Source organism: Melanotaenia boesemani, chromosome 21, assembly GCF_017639745.1.
Source record: "Melanotaenia boesemani isolate fMelBoe1 chromosome 21, fMelBoe1.pri, whole genome shotgun sequence".
Taxonomy (NCBI): domain Eukaryota; kingdom Metazoa; phylum Chordata; class Actinopteri; order Atheriniformes; family Melanotaeniidae; genus Melanotaenia; species Melanotaenia boesemani.
This window is the reverse complement of record NC_055702.1, coordinates 19,024,623-19,049,109: the sequence shown is the minus strand read 5'-3', so window position 1 is coordinate 19,049,109 and position 24,487 is coordinate 19,024,623. Positions and strand designations below refer to the sequence as shown.

Below are 24,487 nucleotides of genomic sequence, written 5' to 3'. Positions count from 1 at the left end.
AATTACTTTAATTTCTTTAACTTTTTTTTAACATGCTATCCACTCAGTGAGCTGCTTATTGCCCCTTGTGTCTTTATTCTATAACTATAGCCATTCAAATCAGGACATGGTGAGTGGTGAAACAAACACACAGGCCAACCAAACAGTGATGACGCACACCCTCACACAGACAGGGGGGAATGATGCATGGCAGCCACATTCATTTTCCTCTCAGCGCTGAGAACAAACACTCCATCCTGTATCGATCTAACCATGGCAACGCTCATTAGTGCTAGCAGGGCAGAGATGAAAGAATAGAGAGAACAGAAAATGGAAAGAAAGATAGAGGAAAGAAATATTACAGGATAGTGAAGAGGAGTGACAGTGATTGGGGGAAAAAAGAAAAAAAAATAAGGACCAAGCTTGGAGCAGATGGATAGGATCTAAGATTATATGGATACTTTGATGAATAGAAAGAGAGTTCATTCAGGGAGAGTGAGATAAAGCTGAGAAAGGTTCATATGAAGATAAGTGGGAGGGAAAATGGTAAGAGGGGAGGACTAACACAGATGATTGAAAATGGCAAATAACAAAGAACTGAAAACAAGATAATGAAAAACTGTACTTGTGCCTAGAAAAATTAAAAAGCTGCACGCTTAAGGGTGAAGAAGCAGGAGGCCAATTCACAGAGGAAAGAAAAAGTCATTCTGGAAAGATTTAAAAGGTGCAACCAAATATCTAGTGTACATCATTTCACACCTTAAGGCTACAGACCAATTCATATTTACAACAGTCTGTAGATCTATGGCTGTATATTGGCTCAAAAGTTACAGTTAGATGAAGTGATCTAACATAGGAATGAGCTTTCTAAGTGACTGAAGTCAAACTGGAATCAATTTAAGAACAAGAATGTCAAAAGAGCAACAACAAAAATGTTTTCTCAAAGTAACAAACATAAATTTGGTAAAGATTATATTTGCATTATATACAGTTACATTTAAAAATACAGCCCTTCTCAAGACAAACCTACAGCACTGGGATATCAAAATTTAATAAAAATCTCTAATTGTAAGATGAGTTTTTCCAAAGGGGATTAATCAAATTTTAGAAATATCTACTCTTTACTGAACAGAAAAAATCTCATATTTCCTAAAGCTGACTATTTTACGAGACTAAAACAATTCCAAGTGTAACATGAATGAATTACTGCCATGATAAAATGTCTTATTAAAAAGCAAGAACAAAAGGATGCACTGACCTTTCTCATGCATGCCTCGCCTGCTTCTTGCAATTCATTGTTGGTGGAGTTGAGTGCTTTGAACAAAGCAGCAATGATCTTCTCCCTGGACTGTGGAAGGTAGTTACAGGCTGCCAAAGCATCTAGTCAGAAAGGAATATTGAAATTCAACACTTTCACTCTGTTCATGCAAAAATAAAATAAAGCTCACAGACTGAAGTAATAATCCACATAACTTCTACTAACACATTAGTTTTAGTATTAATATGTCTAGTGATTGAGTAAGCGTCTCTTGCATGTTTTAACTTTGCAAAAAAAACTCATCACAGCTACGCCTACTTACTGAGGGCAGCAATCCGCAGAGGGACCAGAGAAGGAAGGCTCTTGTAACAAGGGAGCTTCTTTAGAGCAGCATCTTCTGCCTCACATAGGTTTAACAGCTTGACAGAGAGAAAGACAAATGAGCAAAAGTGAATTAAAATAACACAAAAGTCAAATGTGAATGACTCATTAAGGAAGATTCTAAGCTTATGCACCATGAAAACTGTTCATGGTGAAAATGAAAATGATTTACTGTGCCATTACAAAAGAGCACACTAATCTATTTAAAGATTATCATTTTAAAACATGTCCTGCATTGCATACCTCTGTGTAGAAGACCTTATGCTCCATGACATTGAGGTCCATTGTGAAGAGACGGGGCTGCAGGGTGGTGCAGAAGGTGTTCCCCTCCATTAGGCCAATTTGCGCATTGGCAGGCTGATGGCGCAGCAGGTGTTTCTTGGGAGGAACCATATCTTGCAAAACCTTAATAATAAAAAAGCATCAACAGAGGGCTTCAGGAACTCTTATTACATTAAAACATTGTGTTTGGCAGTGCACTGGTAAAGAGTTCATGCTAACTAGAGCAAATATATTATAATGACAAAAACATAAATGTTATAATGAAATATTATTGATCAATGTCTGGACCAATATATTACTTTCTGCTTAAAATAGATATGACAGAATTGTATACAAAATTGTGAAAATCTTAGACGTCTTTGGTTTCACCTCTTTGTGTGGCTCCATTATGACCGTAACACTCTTGCCGGTGACTTGGGCAAGCACCTGCAGGGAGTGCATAGCCTGCTTTCTGACGGTGGAGTTAGGGGAGGTGACTTCTCGGACTAAGTCATGGGTAACCATGTGAAAAGATTTGTCCTGAGCAGCCAGCAGCTCTTCAGTCTTTTCTTCATCTTTCAGTGGGGTGGCACAGCGCACCAGCAACTGCTCTAAGGTAGTCTTTGCCATGGCCACTGCCCCATTTGACACCTGTGTGAAAAAAATTCAATAAGCTCATACATGCGGTGCCCTTACAGTAGACAAACACTGATCTGAGAACCTGAGAACACAAGAAAATTCTAAGTTGTTCCACTACATTTGCTTAGAGGATTGACAAAAACAGGTAATAACTAGAAGTGAAGGTAATAACTAAATAAAATGTATGGCAATATTACTTATTTTTAAAAGATTCATGTGTCAGTTTGTGCACTCTCACCTCTCCTGTGAGGTCCATCATGACAAAAAGCAAAGCTTTAAGAAAAGTAAGCTGATTCTGTAGCACCCAGATCAGGGGCAGTCTCTCCATCAGAAATTTAATGGACACCACACCACCAAGCTTGGCGTACCACGCCTGCTCGTAGCAGCACGCACACAGACGCTCAACTATGTAGGAGAACAGGGGCAGCTGGCAAGCCTGGGGATGCATAAGCACAGATGACTGAGTGTGTTTCCCATGAATATACTGGACAAATAAAAGCACAGATGCAATAAGATCAATTTAAAATGAGAAGATAATGAATAATTGAATTTGATCAAGCTGTGTTGATGTTCAGGTTTAAGGTAAATGTAAATAATACTTTTTGCCCTCCTCCCTGTGAGTTACCCTCTCTTTGGAGCCAAGGATGATGCTGGCCACGTCAAAAATGACAGCCAAAGCCACTTCTCCAATCTTACAAAGCTCCTTCTCCTCGTAGGCCATGCAGATAGCTATGGCATCAATGAGGACCAGTGGATCCATGCCCTTTGATCCGTTCTCTTCACTGTGGAACATGGCTGTGCTTGGTTGACTACCAAGCTGATAGGATGGCAGCAGGAAAGGGCCTTAAATGACATAGGAGGACAAAAAGAATCATGTTATATATATCAAACAGATTCATTTCAATTTCAGTGTTTCAGAGAGGCGCTCACAAATGTACATAAAGGTTCTGCTCGTCATATGAAAATTGTTTATAAACTCCTTATGTGTAAAAGCGCTCACATCACTCTCCCACCACTCCTGGCTGTGACTGCGTACCCACACGTTTCTCTGTATAGACGTTGCTGCCACTGCTCCACAAAATGCCATGGCCACAAATCTGGCTCTCCTCTTTTGTAATCAACTCCTTAAAACAATGCCATTGAAAATGTGCTGGCTTTGGTTGGACAATAACTTTAAAACTGCAACAACTTCCGCAAACAGACGTCACACGCCCGCTCACTGTCACGTCATCGTGTCTTCTACGCATGCGGAACACTTTTGGTGCGCATAAGGTTCATACAAGAGATCACATACAAGTCGCATTTAATTGGAAATGTGAACGGACTCTCAAAAAACATTGGATTTCACAAAAATATCAGAGTTAAGCATTATGTCCAGCAGCCTGAATGTAGCCTAACGGTAAGACAGTTGGCGGCGCCATGTTCAACAAAAAAATAAATGTTTTAAAAATAACAGGAAGTGATGTCATCACGTACATAAGTCGGCCGAAATAAATCTGATAATAGACTGGTAAATGCACTGCACGTAAACACATATTTTAGAATATCCTAGATCTAAACTGCACGTAAACACATCAGATTACAATTATCTGATTACTCCCAGATATCTAATTTTGATGATCATGTAAACTAGCTCATTAAAAATTAAATGAGTCTAATACAAAATGAAAGTCTACCTTGGAACATGAGGAAAAAAAGAACTATAAAGAGGACATTAATTTCTCACCACACTGCTGAGCCACAGCGACCATTGTATAGTGGCGAATCAGACTGGCTACAAAGGGCAGCGCGCTGGGCCTCAGGTCCTTTATGACAGCAGACATGAACGCCCCAGTTAGGGCCTGTTCAAAGGTTCTGCGGGCCGGTGTGTCTTGTGCCTTGTAGCGATGTGAGATGATGACATTGGGAATCCACTTTTCAGTAAAGCTAAAGAAACCACAATGAACAAGGTGATCACATATCAATAAGAACATGCAGCTTTAGTATTCACATTTTCTAGAAGCCAAAAAAGAACTTGTTGTGCACTTATAGAATACTTTATTTTCTCATAAACCACATGTACATTGCTTTAGTTTTTGTTTTTACATCTTTTGTTTCTGTCAAGTTTCATCTGCATTTTCATTTCTCTGCATTCTTTTTTCCTCTCATCAGTATTTTTTTTATTATTTACAGCAGCTGAAGGCAAGTGGGCCACGGTGTGATTGAGCAGCTGTTTTCTCCATGCTTGAGCTTGTGTTTTATAATGCCACACAGCAGGGGCAGACCTGATGGATCGCGTCATTTTATTAGTGCCATTTAAAAAACTGCTCTTTGGAGAAAAAGAGAAGAAATGGTGGCGAAGAGGTTGCTAAGAGGGGGTGTGCTGGGTTGAGAATGTGGTAGGTTGCATAGTCGGCAAACCATCATATCAATTGCCAACCTCCTCATTCAGGGGCACGCTATTCCAACATGACTCTACCATTTAATAAACACCTCTTTGCATTCATTTCTTTTTATATGTTTTGTGTTTTTTATAAGTTTCATATGTGACAAAATTTTGAGGTCAAAGATGCTTAAAGATGATGAACAGAGGCCGAAGGAGAAAAGAAGAAAAAATATCTTTCATTGGAGAAAGAATACTGTAAATGAAGACGTCTGAGAATGTGGCAGCTACACAGCCCCCAAGATCTTAACTGACACACCTCATTATTCCTATGTGCCCAGAAATGTATTTGTGTGCATGTGTGATGGTGCATAATAACAGGAGAGTGTAAGGGCACAGTGTAGCATAAACAGACAGAGGAAAGTCAATTAGCCCCTGTCTGGAGATCAATGATGGTAATGTGACAAACCCACTCAATGAAAAAAATATATATATATATTCCTGTTTGTCTGTTTGTGCCTTGCAGTGAAGCCTGATGGGGGTTGGGTGGCCTGCGAATGCATAATTAGCAACCCCCGCTCTTGAGAGGTAGTTAATATCACAATGTGTGGTAAAGACATGGCATAAAATGAAGAAAGTAGAGCGTGTCTGCAGGTAGCGAGACAGCTGGGGGTAATGGGGATGTATACAGGCTTGGTGTGATTGGAAGGGGAAGATGGAAAAGGTTGAGTAATTAGTGGACACGGACAAATGCTACTGTGAAAAAAAATTAGTTAGAAAGGAAATGCTTTGCTAAGGTGTGCCTTACTTTTGGAAAATGTAGAGCATATGGATCACCTTTTTCAATCAATAATGCAATAATTATTGTTGTACTTTTGTGCCTTTTTTTAAATATACCATAAACCAGGTATGTACCACTTTCGTTTTTTTTTTTTTTATTGTTATTATTATTATTATTTCACATTGTAGGTAGTGCCACATAACTATTACTTGCACTTATTACTGGTAGTACTTCAGTCATTACTCCAAGCAAACTGAATCAATGTTAAATGTGATGGAAAAACACTGCATATAACTGACTGGATAAGAAATTGTCACAATGACATATCTAAAATAACATGCACAGCATATTATCCAGTATGTGACAATGTCCTCTAAACCTCTAAAATACAATAATATGCCTTTTAATGTTCAGTAAGTAGAGCAGTCACCTGAAATTCAGGGTTAGCAAACTCCCAGCACACCATTTAATGCATTGTCTCTGAGAAAAGTGATCTTATTAGCTGTGGAATATAGAGCTCCAAAAACGCTTCAGTATTTTGTCCATGTTTCTGACCTCCTGCTGAGAATCTAACTGTGAAAGAAATTCAGCTGCATATGGTAATCACTCATATATACTCATATAATAATCACATGTGTATTCAGTTTTCTTTATTAATTTATTATTGTTAATCCATTCACTTTTACATTTTTATATTGTGTGTTCTCGTTCTACAGAATACTGAAGTTACAGTTTTCATTGTGTATGCGTGTGTGAGGTCAGACTGACCACTTTCTTCCCAGAACTCTGATATGGCAGAGTTGAGACTGGCTACCTGCTAGATAGCAATAGTTGTTTGGGATATCAGCTTGTTGTTTTATGTGGGCTTTGTCTGAAAACTGGAAGAAAGAGGCGCCACTAAGTCTTCTATTCCTCATTTATTATTTTGCTGTTTGACCTTCAGCTGGGGACCAGCTGAATAAAACAGTTTCTCTCTGATGAATCCTCAGAGTCTCTCCTGACTCCATGCGAGTCGGGACGACCACTCTCATTACTTGCAAGTAATTCTTTATTCTATACATCTCCTGTAAATAAACCTTATATACTTTTACTCATTCCAGACTCTTGGTAATTTTTTTCTACAACACTAACATATAGCTTTTTTCCACAGCCTTCAATGCTCTTATTTATGCATCAAGACAACATTTCAGAAGTTGCTGTGGCGGTCAGTAAAATAAACTACCCATATCAAAGCTACATTGGCAGCACTGGAAAACATAATACCCATTATAATAACACCAAGCCATAGCATACCAAGTGCTAAAATTAAATAATAATTAGGTGCCAATAATAACCACAATTTGGAACCATACACTAATAAATCAAAATCAGGATGCACTCACTTGGGATGAGACAGAAGCTGGTACAGAGCATGTTTATTGTCATCCAAACTTGTCATGGCAACCAGGAAACATTTAATGACCTCCCAGGCCTGGCGTCTGTAGTACGGTTCTGTGTTGGCACTCTTCAGGCAGTCAAGAGCGGTTTCTATTGCCTTAGGAGAAACAGAGCATGCAAAATTTACTACATCTTTACTATTTCAGTCTAAAATATCAAGCGTCTGAGGCAACATGCCAACATCGCTTAATTATTAATCTGAGCAATAAACTGTATATTCTCTATATGTGATTCACTGCAAGAAGGAACAGAGCACCATCTGGCAGTGCAAAGGTCATTATCATTTCTACATTATGGGCTGTCAAGCCACAGCAGCCAGGCACTTAAAAGGGAGAAAATGAACTAATTAATGCCACTCAGAACAGAGAGGAAGGATGAAGAAAAATCCCTGAATTAAGGAAGGATGATAGAAGATGAGGACATGGCATAATTGAATTCTAGACCTTTCAGTTTACCAGGATATTTCTGTCAGGGCTGGACACCGACAAACACCATAACACTAATATTTAAACTTTGTGTAACATAAAAATATTTTGAAAGCAGACTCCATTTAAAATATAGCTTGATCCTTGAGTTTTTATCCTTTTAAGAGTAAGAAGTTATGACAGAAAAATACAATATGGGGTTATACAGGTGAGAAAATAAAAACTTGAAAGGCAAAAGAAATGTATGAAATTCAAAGGAGTGCAATTAAAACAAATGTTTTTCCACTCTTAAGGTACATGCCTCCTTAAGACTCATTCCTTTAGCAACATGTGAGGCTTTGGATGTGTGTTGCTTACGCCCACAATGACGGCAAACACACAGACTGATAGCCAAGAAGAGGCAGCAGCCATTAGTGAGAGTAAATAATGCCGTCATGGTGGCCCACACTAGATTGATGATTACTGAGTGGGGATGAAGAGGAGAAACAAGAGATGAATTTAATTACCTGGAGGACACACACATCTCTTCACTCACTTTGTCTCATACACACACAAACCTGTGACAAAGATATATTGCTCTCTGTAGAGAACAATAATGAGGAATATCAAGCCCTTTTAGGTTTAATTCTTTCTTTCTATAGTCAAAATACAACAGCAAAGCAGGAAAAAGGGCCTTCTAACTAGTTTCAGACAGCATTTGAGAAATCACTCCAAAACTTTCCTTTAAACCAACTGGACAAAGTACAGGGCGTCATATCTCTCAATTATCTTACCTTCTCCATGGGTAGCTGTATGGATGCTTTGCAGTCAGTGAATTCAACTTTGATGCTAGGCCCCTGGACCTCAGTCACCACATAATGTAGTCTTTGAGACTCTTTCAACATCTTTCTGTTGCTGCCTCCAAACTTTCCCAGCACCCGGTAGGCTACATGAGAGATGCTTTCAGCTGGGTTACGGAGCGTGCGCCATAAGGCCTGGAACACAGCGTGCAAAGAAGAAAAGAGTTAGAGTTATAATGTCAGAATAAATAAGAGTGTAAAAGAAAAACAGCACCAACAACTTGCTACTGTCAAGCTGAGATTATTAAAGGCCGGATTTCAATTAAAAAAAAAAAACTGTGTGGCCTGGCTGGTCAATCGTAATATATTGACTGAGCTGCAATTATACAACAATGTTATAGATTTGTTTGTGTGAGAAAATAGCCCTATGCAGTCCAGCAGTGTTGTGATATGGGGGCTGGCCAGTTAGCCTAGTTTGGTGACTCACGAAGTACCCCGTGTTTACTATTTGAGGGCAGATATACTAACCGATACTGACTGCATGTGTCCATCTTCGGTCCACGAAGGCCACAATCCTGCAGATTTCTGATGTGTCCCTGCTCGGATACACCTGACTCAACTTAATGAGTCATTGTACAGAACTTCATATGCTGTTGACTGTTTTGAGTCAGGTGCATTGGAGCAGGGAAACATTGAAAAGTTGCAGGACAGCAGCCCTCAAGGACCGACTTTGAACAACCCTGTATTACCTGAATCTGAAGAGGCTTTTTTTTTTCTTAAGCAAAGAGGAAACTGCAGTAATCGTTTTATTAAATGATCATTATGTTTCAAGAAATCCCCCACCTGCATGAGCTCAGCCCTAACAGGCTGGATATGGTCATAGAGGAAGTCAGGTTGTAGGTTGTCCACACACAGCTCCAGAGTTCGAAGGCCCTGGCTGACTAGAGTCTGAGAACCATTGAGCGCAGACACCAGTGGATCCATTAGCATGGGTAAGTAAGGCAGCAAGGAGCTCAGACGCACTGGCACTGTCAGACACAATTCCACAAATAGGTCCTTCATGTGCTGCTTGTGAAGACCACTCTGCAACATGTTCAGACCTAATGGAATAACAAAAGGGAGATTGGAAATTTAAAGAACAGAAAAATGTTGACATTTACTTTTTCCACACTTGTCAAATATGAGTAATATTCAACTCAAACGTTATGGTATGTGAGGTTTTACCTTGCAGCAGGTTGGGTAGGAGGGGTAGGAACTCCTGGTAAAGGAGATCATGGCTTCCTCCTCCAATTGAGCGGAAGAGAGCACGGAGAAGCAGGAAATAGTTGTAGGGTTCCTTAGCAGATTGGGCCAGCTCCATAGAGCTGTTCACTATTTTGTGGAGATGCGGCTGAGGAAAGGGGGACAAACTTGGCATCAAAATTATAAAAATAAATAAATAAATTAATTAAAACATTTTTAAATATGATTTTTTTAAAGAGACTCATTTTCTGTGCCACTGATACACAATGAACACTGCATTACCTTGAGCATCTGCTCATTCTCAGCAGCGAATAATGATACTGAGCCAAAGACTAGCTTAAAAAGCTTGAGGTAGAGGTTTGAGAGCTCAACATTGGAGCCCATCTCTGGCAGCCGTTCAAGAAGATATTCGACTAGGATGGTTGCAAATAGAGCAGATGTTGAGAGGTTGGCCAGGAAGGAATTTGCCACAATCTACAAAACAAAGAAGAAATGGAATAAGTGAATAAGCACTGAAAGCCTATATGAACTATTATTTACAAAAAAAAAAAAAAGCAATATAATCTTATATGCAAAACTGACACATTTCTTCTTCATGTGCGAGACATCACATACCTGCAATGCATAGTTCTTGGAAATCCTTTCCACCATGTATGGCACAGTGGTCTGAAAAATCTCTTTGAATGTGAGGGGGTTCATCATGGTAAAGACTCCAGCAAAGTGCTCCAGAACCTCTTTTTCCTCCTTCATGCGAACAGTCTGGCAGTTGGCCACTCTGATGTACGTTTGCTGATTATTGGCAACCTGCACCTGTTCAGTTGAGACAACAGAAATAATATCCTGGACTTCTTATTCATATTTGCTCATTTAACCAATCTTATGCAAACTATGTTTTATTTTTATCTTTAACAAGGTAGTTCCTTAATTCTGCATGAAAGATGACATGAGTTAAAAAAAAAAAGCACAATTTAAAAGCAAAGCTATGTTCAAAGATCCCAAATGTTAAATTCTGTTTGTTGTCAGGTTGTACCTGGTAGATGTCCAAGGCCTGCATGGCATACTTGACAAGTTTAATGTAGATTTGAGTCTCCTTTGGCTGGAGCTGCTTGTTAGGAATAAATTGGGCCTCTGCAAAACAAACCAAAAAGACAGAAAATTAAGCAGTGCAATTTGAAAAATAATCAACAATGTAATAGGATTTTCACAATTTGCCTCTTCAAAATCACTGGTAGATACAAATTTATACACTGTTAATATTCTATTATTTTTTCATTTAATTGCCTAATAATCTAAAAATGTTTTGCATGATTTCAATAATCAAGAACTTTCCCTTATGCACCACACAAGGAACACAAATTTCAGGTGTTTAGCTTACCTCCAGGAGCCTTGCAAGAGGTAATGCCCCAAGTAATCGTCTTCACTCCACATACCAACGTCTTGACTAAACTGCGACAGTCTGACACTTGAAATGTCTGTTTGTCTTCTTTCTCTCCAGGTCTGTCAAAAGGTGTTGCTGGTGGAGGAGGTGCAGCAGCAACAGGTGTCGGAGGAGCTGGTAGTGGAATGGCAGGAGTGGTTGAAGGTGTGGGTGTAGCTGGTACCCCAGGTAACGCCGTTGAATCAACCACACCCAACTCAGACTGAGGTTTGCATTTCTTGAAAATGGATACAAGTTGGTAGCGGGCAATGGTGTGAAACTTCAACACAAACACCTGTTTTAAATTAAAAAAATTAAAGAAAAAAGAAATCAAAGGGGGAAAAAACTCAACATTTATTCATCCATATCTGTGTAAAAATGTTTTTGATCTCAGAAGGTGTTAATTACCTCCAGCATCCTCATCAATATGTCTCGTCCATTGCCGTTTTCCTGCTCTGATTTTGAGCGGATACAGTCCACCAGGTTGAGAAGCAGCTTGCAGGACATGGTCTGGATGTTGCTGGGAAGTGACTCATCATCAATGTTCTTTGCAAAGAGCTGCACGGCTAGAGATAAATCAGTCAGAGGCAAGTTCTGACGAACATGGTGCACCAGGTCTGCTAGTGTGCTGTAAGCCAAGGGTCTGGAGAGAAAAGCAGACATGTAAGTGGAAAATTTGGAGCAGAATTATAATTATATATTATTACTAAATAATAATGGGAAATGAAAAGCTGAGCTCTGGGGAAGCGACAATTTTTAAAGACAGAGAAAGTTGCAATCAAGGAAGCTGAAGTTTTAAATTTGTGGGATGAGGGAAAAAGGGAGAAAGAAGGTGTGCTAATGAGTGATTCTGATAGTCCTGCCAGATCTCTTCAAAACACATTGTTGCCTATGAATTACTAATGTGAAATGACAGCTATTTTGTTGATGAGGTGAGCTACTTTGGCATCTGGGAGGGGGTCAAATAGGTTTTGAAAATGAACATGTAGGGAGGACGTGTAGGCAGTCTGCCCTCTGGAGATGCAAGTGTACATGACAACTTGAATGTGTGATCTGCGCTGCAGTGCTGCAGTCATCTTCCCTGAGAATTTCTACAATAGTGAGATGCTCCTAATTAATATGACAGGACACTTAACACATTATGCACCTGGTTGAGAAATCACCCATGAGAGTGAGCCCTGTGCTGACACCACAGATTTACAATGATTGTGCAAACAAATATAGAGAACTTACCTAAGAGTCTCTCGAGCAGTGTAACCAGAGCCAATCAAGATGGATTCATCAAAAAGTTTGTCCATACAAGGGATAAACTCTGAAACACAGACAAGAACATGGTGTGACTCCAATATGTTTGGTGTGGAAAGAAAATGGAGGTTGTTGGATGTTAGGAAAAATGTAGGGAAGTTGGTGGAAAAAGTCTGAATTCAATATTTGTGAGAATATCAAAGTACCTAAAACTGATTACAATTCAGAGGACTGCAATTACATTGTAAAATGATAATCAGTACATCCTAATGATTTATATGTGTGTGTGTGTATAGGACTCTTTTTTTTCTCACCATGTCACTTTCACTCGTAAAGGATGATTAATATATTTGTTTAAAAATCGGGTAAATTAACTAGAACTTTACATTTGTCAACATATTTCACTCTTTTCAAGCTGGGAAGCAGCTTTGACGTCATTCACTTGATGGTCCTCTTATAGAAGGTATTTTTCATCCTTCCTAACCCACTTTATCGTTTCGCCATGTTTGTTAATATTTCTTCAACTTGACAGAAGCCAAATCACTTTCGATGTGAGGTTTTAATGCAGTTTGTTAGTTAGATTTTGTTTAATCAGCCAACTCACTGAGCCACCTTGTGCATGCTATAGACGGTCCAGATGCTTCTTTTGTATTTCATCAACTTCACATGTGTACTTTTTTTTGTGTTTTTAAGAGAGCTTATAACAATATCAGAATAACCACAGCTTCTTGTTTGACAAGCACTAGAGAGAGCCAATCACCCAGCTGCGGAGAGTATCATCAGCTTCCTGCAACTACAAAGTCAAATCCTTTATAAAAGAAAAATAATAATAATAAAGTAAGCAGAATCCCTGAGAAGGGTTTGAGTCACATAAGCTGAAATAACTTAATCCATTTCCTTTAACCCCACCTTTCAAGTCACAAAATGACAGTAAATTTCCACAGCCACAGTTTGACAGCTAATAAAATAGTTATTTCACAAGTGTAAAATGTGAAATGTCTAGCATGACTCGGCAAGAACCCAGCCTGATATTATGGCCTATAATAGTAAATTAAACAAGTTTCTTCAGAATTCAATTATATGAAACAAACATTACAGTTTTTGTGAAAAATATAAAGCAGTGTACAAGAAAACTTAACCAGCTTTCTAATTATCCTGTGTCACATTAACTTACATGCACATATGTTTGAGCGTATACATACGGCTGCGTAGGTCAGTTGTGAGAATGTGCTTTGCTGCAATGAGCAGCTCCTTGCGGAGGTGAGCAGTCTCAGGTGGGCAGTTGGACAGCAGCTGCAGCATGCCCTTCACCATCTGCTGAGAGTACTTCCCTACTAGGTCCTGACAAGGTGGAGAAATACACAAAAAATTATGATCAAGAAATATTTTTTTTTTAATTACTCTTAAGTAAATGTGAAAATGATTGGCTATTACACCGCTTCATCCCTATTGCCACACGATAAAAAATTATCGAATGAAAATCTAAAATATGTGTGTTCAGTTTACTACAGCACACAATAATGTACATGAAATTGTTATCAATGGCAGCCATTTCTCTGCAAGACAAAATGACTCAAACATATGCGCTGACAGCATCAAACAGATGTACCTGGTAGATTCGGATGATGTAAGCCAGAAATGATAGTGTCTTGATTTGGGCAGCAATGAAGTCTGCATAAAGCTCCTTGTTATAAAGTTTGTGTTGCCTGTAAAGGACACAATTTACACACAAAACAAACATAAGTCCCCAGAAAGACGATCAGTGTTTTTTATTATTATTATTATTATTATTAACTGTACAATTGAATTTCCCTTTGGGATTAATAAAGTATTTTTCATTTCATTTCATTTCATTCACCTGCAATGCTGGCAATTAGAGCGGTCCCAATCAAGGGTCAATTTTACATGGGTGACCAGTCAATTTATGACACAGCTATTACTGGATATAAAAGTATAGCTCTTTATACCTGCTCAGCCCCCCAAATTAACTCCATCTCATTCATTTCATTTGTTTGACACAACCTCTTCTGACCCTGAGAGATTTCACCACCTGCTAAGTCAATGTTTTATCATTTTTATTCATGGAACTTAATTTTCACTTTGGTTTTAGACAAAAAGGTACTGTGCAACACCAACAAACTAAGTTAAAAAGGATGACGATGAGGAGAAAGAAAGTCTTTTTTTTTTTTAAACAAACTCAGACTCATTTAATGGGTTTGAAATCAAAAAGATTTTTTAAAGCCATAGTCAAACTTCTCTCTGAGACAGTCACACAACTCCTGACCATGAACAGAGATTTTTACCTGGCCTGTGGAGACACCTGGAGCATGATGGTGTTCATGATGAGGGGTACAAACTCTGACACCACATTGTGAATATTCAGTTTGTACAGCTGAGAAGAGAGCAAACAAACAATATCAATTAATAAGAATTAAAAATCTAATTTTGTATTTATCGAAAGCCAAGTATATTCTTTGTCAACTAATGTAAGTGATTATTTTTAAATGTCATTCCTTTGCATTTACTGTGTAGTTTTAGATTTTTTTAAAAGCAAAAAGCATAAATCCCATTTTGTAAAGATTGTAAATTCATTCCTCATACCCTCAATCTGAACTATATTTTTATGTAGAAAAGAGAAGTATATTTAGAGAAGTACAAAAGCATTTCACTCACTTGATACATGAGTACCACTATAATGGGCAGCTCTGCCAGCACCTTGAGAGACAAGGACCCCCGAGGGATGATGGTGTGCTTTACGGCAGAAATAAAAAGGAGAAACTTAATGAGAAGTGACATGACTAGTGAACTTAAAAACTAATCACAGTAAATAAGAAGTACTATGTAAAGACTGTCCCAAGGTTAAAAAGTGTCAGTTTCACTGTAAGCCCTTCAACAAATTCAAAGCATCTTTTTTCAAACAGGCTTCAAATGAAAAGCTGTTTATCAAATGTTTAGTTTCTCTTAAACAGATTGTTATTTATTAGAAAATTGCATTTACATATCTTCCACTACTTTGTGGTTAATGTGACAAAGGTATGGCATGTTTCCAAGTATTTTTCTATTTGAACACATGCAGATTCATCACCTGTCCTGTTATTCAACCAGAACAGAGCACTACTACCATCCAGTGGTAACATGCAGTACTGTAAGAAGAACTCAATATAAACAAGACGACGCAGAAGTGACAAATACCACAAACGGATCATTAGCTTACTGTTCGTGTTTCACTGTCTTCCCTCTCTGGTGCAGTTTTAACCAACACAGAAGTGATCATCCCCACCATGTCTGGGGAGGGAACAGTGTTTTCTGCTATCACTTGTGGATTCTCAAAGTACCTGGCCTAGAGGGAGAGAACATACATGACACTTTCACTTTCATTTCAGACATGTAAGAAAGAAGACAGGTAAAAAGGTAGAATGGGCTGTGAGGAGAGGACGATGGCAAGTTAAACTTTAAGTATTTTAACAACTATTTTTTACTGTGTGAAAAGCCACCTGCTCTGGGGTACTCACAACAACTTTTGGAAGATCTTTGTAGATCTGCTTCACAAAATCCAGAAAGTGATGAATCTGTGGACAAGATGATGAAAAACAGTGTTATGAACTTGGTCATTAAATGATTCACCCACATTCATCAACACAGGGACAAAGTCAGCCAAAAAGTGAGGTTGAAGACACCAATGTCATTACTTTTTAAACTTTGTCAACTCATCTGGACAAAGTAGATGCTCACCTCTTGAGAGATTGGAGGGCGGAACTGCTTGTGCAGTTCAATTATGATGCGTAGGCAAATCAACACATTTTCTTCACTTTCGATCTAATAAAATGATGGGAAAACATGAACATAACATTTTATAGCTGATGTGGGTAAGAGATCACAGATGGAGAAAAGATGGAGTTGTAAATATCAAATGCTGACATTCAATGCATATTTGCATCACATCAATGATGCCTACTTTTTCTTTTTCATAATTATGTTCTGAGAACAAATCCAATATATGTAAAATGTTGTATAAATAAAAAAACAAAAAAAGAACAACCAAAAAAAATAAAAAATAAAAAAATAACCCATACCTCTAGGAAGCGAAACATCACAGACAAGATGTTCTTAGTGTGAGGACGAAGGTGCTCATTTGCTGGGATGCGGTGAATGATTTCCAGCACTAACTTTCTCAATTGCTGAAAAAAACAAGTTATAATTTTAAAGTATTCCAGGCTTTCATACACTTCTATCATCTGACATAATTTAACCAAGTTTGCTCAATCCTGGGTATCTGAATTTACAATTTTCAGTGACAGTAGTAACACATCCTTTAGTTACTCAAGTGTTATGGCTGCACTGTTGTTGTGGTCAACGGAGACTGCCACTGACATGAAGGTTAGTAACACTTAAGAACATGAAACTGTTGTCATACACTAATTAATAAAATAAATCTTAGCCAGGGCAAAAAGAAGTCCTTGTACTTTTATTTAACCACATACCTGTGTAGGTTTTTCTTGAAGAAACTGCACTTCCCCATCCTGAAGAAACGTAAGGAAGCGAGGAATGATGTGTTCCAAAAACGTAGAGTACTGAGGTGAAGATGTTACATTCTGAAATACACAAGTCCCGTGTAAGTTATGCTATAAGGGAACTCAGCACATTCAACAGAAATGTTTTAGTCAAGTGCAACTATTTATCAGCATTTTACTTGGCTTCTGCATGAACACGGGAAAAAATATGCTGTTAAAATAAAATTTTACAGTGTAAAAACCATAAAATCGCTTAGAAAACATAATTCACACAGTGAGAAGAAAAATTAAACTACTCCATCATCCAAAGAAAATATTCATCAAACTCACCTCAAAGTTCTCGCTGACCTCCTGCATCATCTTCAGCTTAGTTTCATCAGCTGGAATTTGAAGGACATAGTGCAACCATTATCAAATTGTTTAAAGGTTTAACGTTTCATGACCAAAGCCATGTGCTTAGCAGGGGCTCTCAGATCTTATCAGTTTTACTTTCAGCGTCCAGGTTAATCAAAAGGTACTGTACATGAACAAACGCACACAAACACACTAACATAAACAAGCACTCTCTCAGACACTCGTACCTTTGACTGGACTAAAGCATATCGCCCTCATCACACAACCCATGCTAAGCACAAGTGTCTCATTTATTTTGCCACCAATTTGTTTAAATTTTGCACCGCAATGAAATTGAGTGTCTAAAAATTAACAAGACTGAAAATTGGATCCTTTAATTTTTTAAGTTGAAATTTTACAACTCAGCTACCATTACAGTCCATTCTAATGATACTTGTGGAAAAACTTAATTTAATTTTCTATTAACTTCTATCAATACTCTAGCTCCATAAAACTTCTGATAACTTTTCAAATCTGATTTTTGCATCTGATCTGTGTAAGTTTAATTTACATTATAATACTGGGACCAGAGGTAACCTTGAAACATGGAAAGAGACATGTTTATATGTTGTATCAAGTATTAACCTGTTAATAAAGATTGCTTCTAATTTCTCTTCCAATAGTTCAAAGAAAATTTTTACATAAAACAAATAAAGTGTACATAACTTGATGGAAATGGAAAAGAAAACTCTTGGCTCCACATAACTGTAATTGGGCTGCTTCATTTATCGATCGTGCTTCCATGAAATAAGAAAAATCTTTTTTCTGCCTATCTACCAGACTTTTAAAAAAAAAGTTTAGCTGTAATTCAGACTTAAATTGTATAGGGTAAGACTAACACAATCAAATAATGTGAAAGGAAGTATAATTACTCCTGCATGTCTGTATTTAATGGGGCTCCAAATGGCCTTAGCAGGTGCAGTAACGCAAACTCATCAGCTCCTACCCCAGAAGTAATAGAGGATGATGGACATGACAGAGAATAAAACGAGAGCTAGTGTGTATCTCATTTCTAAAATAACAATAAAAAAATTTAAAAAGGTACAGAATGTATGAACTTAATCCATGTACCACTTCCAGACATATGACACCACAACATAAATTTAATTCTATTAACTTACGTGTGTTGGTATCTGTGAGTGCTGCCACAAACTGCAGGTACTTTTTCATGAGCGTGGTCTGGTCGACCACAGTAGGGCTGGGCGCGGGTACAAACGCCATGGTGACAGCAAGGGCAGACTGGGCACCAGTCTGTAGATCTGTGGATCACTCTAATTTCATGTGCTGCAGAAAGAAATGAGATCAGACATTTAGGACACTGGAAATTGAAACAATGCGTGGACTTTAATATTAAATAAAGACATTTATATATACTATACATAAAGGGAACATCAGAGTTGTGGAAAAACAAACAAATCAGGATTGAATTCACAAACATGTCGATAATAGTCGCACAGTGATGACATCATTGAAAGCGTAAGCTAACTCAAATTCTGTAGTCTGCGACAGTATTTGAGAATTCAAAACATTTTCAGGATAGAAAATAAAAATAGTTTAATGGTTGAAAGGTCTTATGTGTACATTTATCCGCACAACAGAGCAGCACGAGTTAAACATAATAATTTTGCAGAATACACTTGCAAGGGCTAGAAAATAAGCTAGCTTCCCTGAAGAAAGAAAGCGCTCGTGCACCCCTCAACGTATAACTATATTTAAGATGGAAATAGTATTTGGAAATTTCATTGTTTCTGATAACAATGTTGTTTAAAAAAAGTCACAAATAACAAACTACAGCAAACGCCACATAAATAACCAAAGTTAAAAAAGATTAAATGAACCCTGTGTACTCACTTACCGTACGCTGCCGACTCGTAACAGTCAGTCCTCGACCACCGCGCTCGCGCTGTTGCTTGCGCCCAAGCCAGGATGTGCGATATACCTCCGCGTATTCCTGATCATATATGAGCTATAAAGTACAAATAAATGATAATGTCTTTCTGGCACTGTTAGAATGATGCTGGTAAAACAAGTGATGTTCGGTGGCATTAGAAATGTTTTATTTGGGAAAAAGGTTTTTAACCTAGTACCAGCGGAAGCACACTTAGTGAAATCAGTGGTTGTAAGACCATCGTTTTTGATGGTGTTGTTTCTCTCTGGGTTGTATTCTCAAAAAGGGAGGGAAGTGGGTCTCGTGGGCCACTGTTGTGAGTAGTCTGACACAAGTTGGGAGATACATTTATAAATAAAACACTAGATAATGTTTTAGTGCTGTGACAAGCAAAGTGTTTATATAGGAAATGGATATATCTCATCCCAATTTTTTTCACAACATCGAGCAACTTAAGCAATTTGAGGTAGTTTATAATTTTAATGCAATGCATTTTAAGGCATCCTTTATAAATAGTTTACAGGTTAAAGATCTAGCTAGTAATTTCCCTATTTTGTTTAAACAGTTTATTTTCACAAAAAATCCAATATGTATAAAATAGACCCATGTGTGTCTTTAATAAAGGGAACTAACTAACCAACCAACTGACTAAAATATGCATTGTAGCAGATTTCCTTTAACAAATTTTTTCATCTGCAGCCTAGAGCAGAGACACTTCTGGAAAAGGGATATATATTTCCATATTACTAAATACTATTTCTTATTTTTATTTTTTAACTAATTTATTTATTTATTTATTTATAATGAGATGGTATGATATTTGTTATGACTTCTTCGTGCTGTTGCATGTGGGTTGTTTAACCACTAGATGGCAGAGTTTTATGCAATCCAAACAAACTGCCTGTTCTCACTTGCATTTGGTTATTTGCTGTGCAATGTATGTGTAGAACACAATATGTTTTACAATTTGCTTAATGTGCTTAAAATTTGTTGTGTATTTCAGTGTGGGGTGGCTTGATATGTATGGTTGTATTGCTGAATCTAATTATACTTTTTCACATGTCTTTTTAAAACCCAGATTCCAAAAAAGTGAGGACATTTCATGGAAATTATTGTCTCACTTTGAATGTGATGGGAGCATTCAAAGTGAGTAGAACAACAATGGCGTCCAATGTGGTGCAGTGTTTTCATGAGCTTGTGGACGGAAATGATCAAATAATTCAATCAGCCTCTCATCAACTTGGTCCATTGGGTATTGTTTTTAAAAATGGTGGTTACCACACAAATTCAGCATGAACATCCAGAAATCCGAAAACACGTAATCCCAAACTGACCAATCACAAGGGAGCACTCCCGTGTAACATTCTGTGTAGCAGGGGTGCGCGTCATGTCTGGAAGAGGAGCGCATCGAGCCTTCGCGGACCTACGTGGTGCCTACGGCGGTGATGGCATAACCGACCTTACACAGATGCCCTGCGAGTATAAATCCAACTTCAGTGTTTGTGCAGCAGTGATAAAAGTCCTACAACAGCATCACCCAAAGTAAACAACCGTTGATAAAATAGATCATTGGCTGTTCACTGTAGTTGTAATAATCAGTTCAATTTTTTATAAAATCTAAATCTCATTTGTGCCCTCCTTTTCCTGGTCAGTGCCGCTGCCGCCCCCAATCAGAACTTTTCTAGGCCTGCCTAAACCCTGGCTATCACCAGCCAACTTTCTGTTTTCGAGAAGGTCCTACCAAAAACAACACTTGTGGGTAAATGTGTGCTGGTGTGAACCATAAGCCGCCAGTTTCCTCCTTATCAGCTGAACGATAAACAAATGCAACAAGAGAGAAAAGCCAATCGGCTGATCACCAACAGCCATCATGATTCACGGAGAGAAGAAGCAGCTGTGCAACACAAGACGACCAGTGCCACTAGAGCACACACACTGGTGCAAATGTTGGTGCAGGATAAGTTTAAAAAAGAATGCGGGAAAAGTGCAGGTGGGGCTCGTCTTTTCCATTTTGCCTCGCCAAATGACAGATGTTTTATGGTGCATCCAAAAATGTGTTAGATGATCAAGCCATGAGCTCTAAGGAAAACTCATAACATCAGGATTATGAACTGTCTCCTCGCAATAAGCTAGCTAGTCCCTTATCTCTTTAGTCTGCAGGATATCCAAAAATAATTTCAAATTTTGAATTATCTCTTTCCCAGTTATAACCCCTCCTAGCTATACAAGCAGTTGGGGTTAATGGCTTTTGTCAGAGGACTATAGTGGTTCACCTGTGTTGCCAGTCTGGGGACTTGAACCTGCGTCCTCCAGCCTCAAGTCCACCTCTCTTACCCTGGAGTCTTCAACCTTTTTGGGGCCAAAGACCCCCAAGCAGATGCAGAGATGGAGCAGGGACCATCAGACAGCTGAATGTCATGTGTATTGCAAGCTTGCATGTAACTTCAGTTTGCTTAGCTCAGATAATATATCAGTAAGACACAGTAAATACAAACTCCAAATAATTATCAGTATATGTTCAGGTCTTCTCTCATTTGTGGTTACTCTTATCGTTTATCAGGTATTTGCAGTTTCACCTGCGGTTTCTTAGGTGGCTCTTCTGCTCATGGAGCTTTTTTAGTTGAGTTACAAAATAGTACATTTTTGCTCATAACGATATCCAGGACTGTCTGTGTGTCATTCTGCACACAGAGATTCCTTCTGTTTCTCTGAATTAGATGATATTATCAACTGCAGATTGTGGGATCTTCAAAGTATCTCCAATTTTACAATTGCAATTTTTTAAAATAAAATTTTCCCCAAATTTTTAGATGCAGTTTGTAGCAGATTAATGAACCTTTTCTCATCTTTACATCTGAGAGACTGCCTCTTTTAAATGGTCTCTTTATACCCAGTCACGTTACTGTTGTTAAAAAACTTAACTAGAAGCACTTAGAGAGCGCAGACCTCCACCAAGCCAATGTAAAAAATGTTTGCCAATGTTGTGGGCCTAAATTTTTAGCTAGAAACTCTAATGGCAAAATTTTCCCTATCTCCCCATAATAAAGAATCATTTAAAAAATTTCTAGATCCAGACAGTGAGCCAGATCATTCCCAAAATCTGATCACTTGTTTTATTTCTGAGATTTCCTGAAAATGTCATCAAAATCCATCCATAGTTTTTTGAGCTATGTTACTAACAGACAAGCCAACACTGCCGATTACATGACCGCTGCTTTGGCAGAGTTTTGCAATAATATATTTATTAAGTTTTAAATGTAAACCAACATACAATATATACAAAACAAATGTATGCATTTTACAGAAATGCAAGATAAAATTTGACAATTAAAATAAGAATGCACAAATAAATTAAATTAAGTGTAAAATAAATTAAATTAAACACACAAAACAAAACACCACTCCAATTTACATCGTATTGTGAAAAATCATGTATCACCAGGGTCTCTACTTTCCTCCAACACTTGTGAGAGGTCCGTTCCCTCTATGTACAAAATAAAGGGTTTCCAAATGGCATCAAACGACTCAGTTTTTCCTTTTAAGATATAAGTGATTTTTTCCATCGCCAGACATGAAGACATTTCTCGTATCCAGTGTCCCAACTTTGGTCTGTCTGTTTTTTTCCAGAAAGTTGCAATCAAGCGTTTAGCGTGTAGTAGACACATGGTAATAAGTGTCTTAATTTTATTATGAATGGTCTGACCTGGTGGATAAAGTCCTAAGATAAACAATTTTGGATCTGGCCTTAATGAAATATTTAACATAGCATTAATTGTAACAACTATCTCTTTCCAGAACTTCTGTACCTCTTCACATTCCCATAGGCAATGGAAAAGAGTTCCTTTTACTTCAGAACATTTTATACATGTATCTGGGATGTTATTATCAAATGAATGTAATTTAACAGGGGTTATGTATGTGCGCATTAACCAGTTGACTTGTAATAGCTGCAATCTAGTATTTACAGTCTGGGTATGAGTTTTCAAACATACAGACTTCCACTCATCTGAAGATATATCCTCTCCAATATCATTTTTCCAGGCATTCAGGCGTCCAATAGAAGATTCATTTGAGTTTTTAATAAACATATTATACAGATATGAGATCTGCCTATTGGTGTAAGGGTAGTCAGAAACTGCTTTTTCTAACAATGATAGAGCCGGCAGAGTTAATTTACCATTTTGTGAAGCTGCGATAAAGCTCCTTATTTGTAAGTACTTAAAAAAATGTGTGGTAGGTATACCAAATTTAATTTTTAACTGGTCAAATGACATCATTACACCATCACAAAAAAGGTCTTCAATTTTCTTTAAACCATTCTTAGCCCAAATTCTAAATCCTGCATCAGACATGCCAGGTTTAAAATGGTCATTACCCCAAATAGGACTAAAACGGGATATGGAAGTTTCTTCTCTTAGTACATTATGTACTTTATGCCAAATATTAACCATGTTTAGGACAATAGGATTATTTATGCTTCTTCTAAGATTTTTGATAGGTGCTGAATACAAGTATGCACTTAAAGGTAGTTCTTTAAGTGAGAGCAGTTCTATTTGAACCCATGCTGGAGATGGGTCAGAGGAAAAGTAATACATCATCATGCGCAACTGTGCTGCCCAATAATACCACAGAAAATTAGGGGCCTTAAGCCCACCTCGGTCAAAGGGTAAGTACAGTAATGTTAAACGGAGCCTATGACGTCGATTGTGCCAAATAAAGTTTGTAATAGTTTTTTTCAGTTTTGGAAAAAGACCAGATGGTATTGGTAGAGGGATACTCTGAAATAAGTAGAGAAGTTTAGGGAGTATATTCATTTTCACGATGTTAATCCGCCCAATAGTAGATATAGGTAGGTTTGACCATCTCTCTATTGATTCTGTAATGGACTGAACAGTAGAGTCATAGTTAGTCACAGCAATCTTATTTATATCCGGTACAATATGAATTCCTAGGTAGGTTATACAGTCGGATGGTTTAAACGGCTGTGGTGTGCTGAGGGACCTAATTCGTTCTCTTTCATTGAGGAGCATTAGCGAGGATTTTGAATTATTCACTTTATAGCCAGAAAAGCACCCAAAATTTTCAATGATGTTCAATAAAGTTGGGATTGAATTATCTAATTGTTTTAAAAAGAGCAAAATATCATCTGCATAAAGTGCTATCCGGTTATCTTGGTCACCCAACTTAATACCTGTAATGTTTGCATGTTTTCTAACTGCCATAGCAAATGGTTCAACGGCCAGAGTGAAAAGAAGGGGTGATAAGGGGCACCCCTGACGTGTCCCGCGGGAGATCCTGAAGGCCACAGAGATATTTTTATTCGTGAGAATTTCAGCTGTGGGCTCAGTATAAAGAAGTCTCACCCAATTACAAAATGTTTCACCACATCCAAATCGAGCCAGTATATCGAATAAGTAGGGCCATTCGACTCTATCGAATGCCTTTTCAGCGTCTAGTGCCAAAATTGCAGTATCAAGAGCCTCATAATT

At 37.9% G+C, this 24,487-nt stretch overlaps 1 protein-coding gene across 2 annotated transcripts in view; it reads right to left on the bottom strand.

Annotated features, from left to right (window-relative positions):
- LOC121632216 (transformation/transcription domain-associated protein) overlaps positions 1-19,043 on the bottom strand; it is an 81,438-nt gene extending 62,395 nt beyond the window's left edge. Inside the window, exons 1-29 of one of the 2 annotated variants that reach the window (XM_041973469.1) lie at positions 18,966-19,043; positions 18,232-18,394; positions 17,048-17,097; positions 16,688-16,798; positions 16,280-16,384; positions 15,939-16,022; positions 15,719-15,775; positions 15,421-15,546; positions 14,880-14,957; positions 14,510-14,598; positions 13,816-13,912; positions 13,409-13,547; positions 12,195-12,273; positions 11,370-11,604; positions 10,920-11,256; positions 10,575-10,672; positions 10,160-10,354; positions 9,827-10,018; positions 9,527-9,692; positions 9,146-9,402; positions 8,297-8,497; positions 7,044-7,195; positions 4,245-4,444; positions 3,144-3,361; positions 2,757-2,954; positions 2,270-2,530; positions 1,862-2,023; positions 1,560-1,656; positions 1,238-1,359 (exon numbers count right to left, since the gene is read on the bottom strand). In XM_041973469.1, coding sequence (XP_041829403.1) covers positions 1,238-1,359; positions 1,560-1,656; positions 1,862-2,023; positions 2,270-2,530; positions 2,757-2,954; positions 3,144-3,361; positions 4,245-4,444; positions 7,044-7,195; positions 8,297-8,497; positions 9,146-9,402; positions 9,527-9,692; positions 9,827-10,018; positions 10,160-10,354; positions 10,575-10,672; positions 10,920-11,256; positions 11,370-11,604; positions 12,195-12,273; positions 13,409-13,547; positions 13,816-13,912; positions 14,510-14,598; positions 14,880-14,957; positions 15,421-15,546; positions 15,719-15,775; positions 15,939-16,022; positions 16,280-16,384; positions 16,688-16,798; positions 17,048-17,097; positions 18,232-18,331 — 4,206 coding nt within the window. In that variant the 5' untranslated portion in view covers positions 18,332-18,394; positions 18,966-19,043. Of the gene's footprint in view, positions 1-1,237; positions 1,360-1,559; positions 1,657-1,861; positions 2,024-2,269; positions 2,531-2,756; positions 2,955-3,143; positions 3,362-4,244; positions 4,445-7,043; positions 7,196-8,296; positions 8,498-9,145; positions 9,403-9,526; positions 9,693-9,826; positions 10,019-10,159; positions 10,355-10,574; positions 10,673-10,919; positions 11,257-11,369; positions 11,605-12,194; positions 12,274-12,810; positions 13,005-13,408; positions 13,548-13,815; positions 13,913-14,509; positions 14,599-14,879; positions 14,958-15,420; positions 15,547-15,718; positions 15,776-15,938; positions 16,023-16,279; positions 16,385-16,687; positions 16,799-17,047; positions 17,098-18,231; positions 18,395-18,965 lie in introns of those variants that run through there. The other variant, XM_041973470.1, reaches the window with a different exon arrangement.
- Between the last annotated feature and the right edge of the window lie 5,444 nt (positions 19,044-24,487).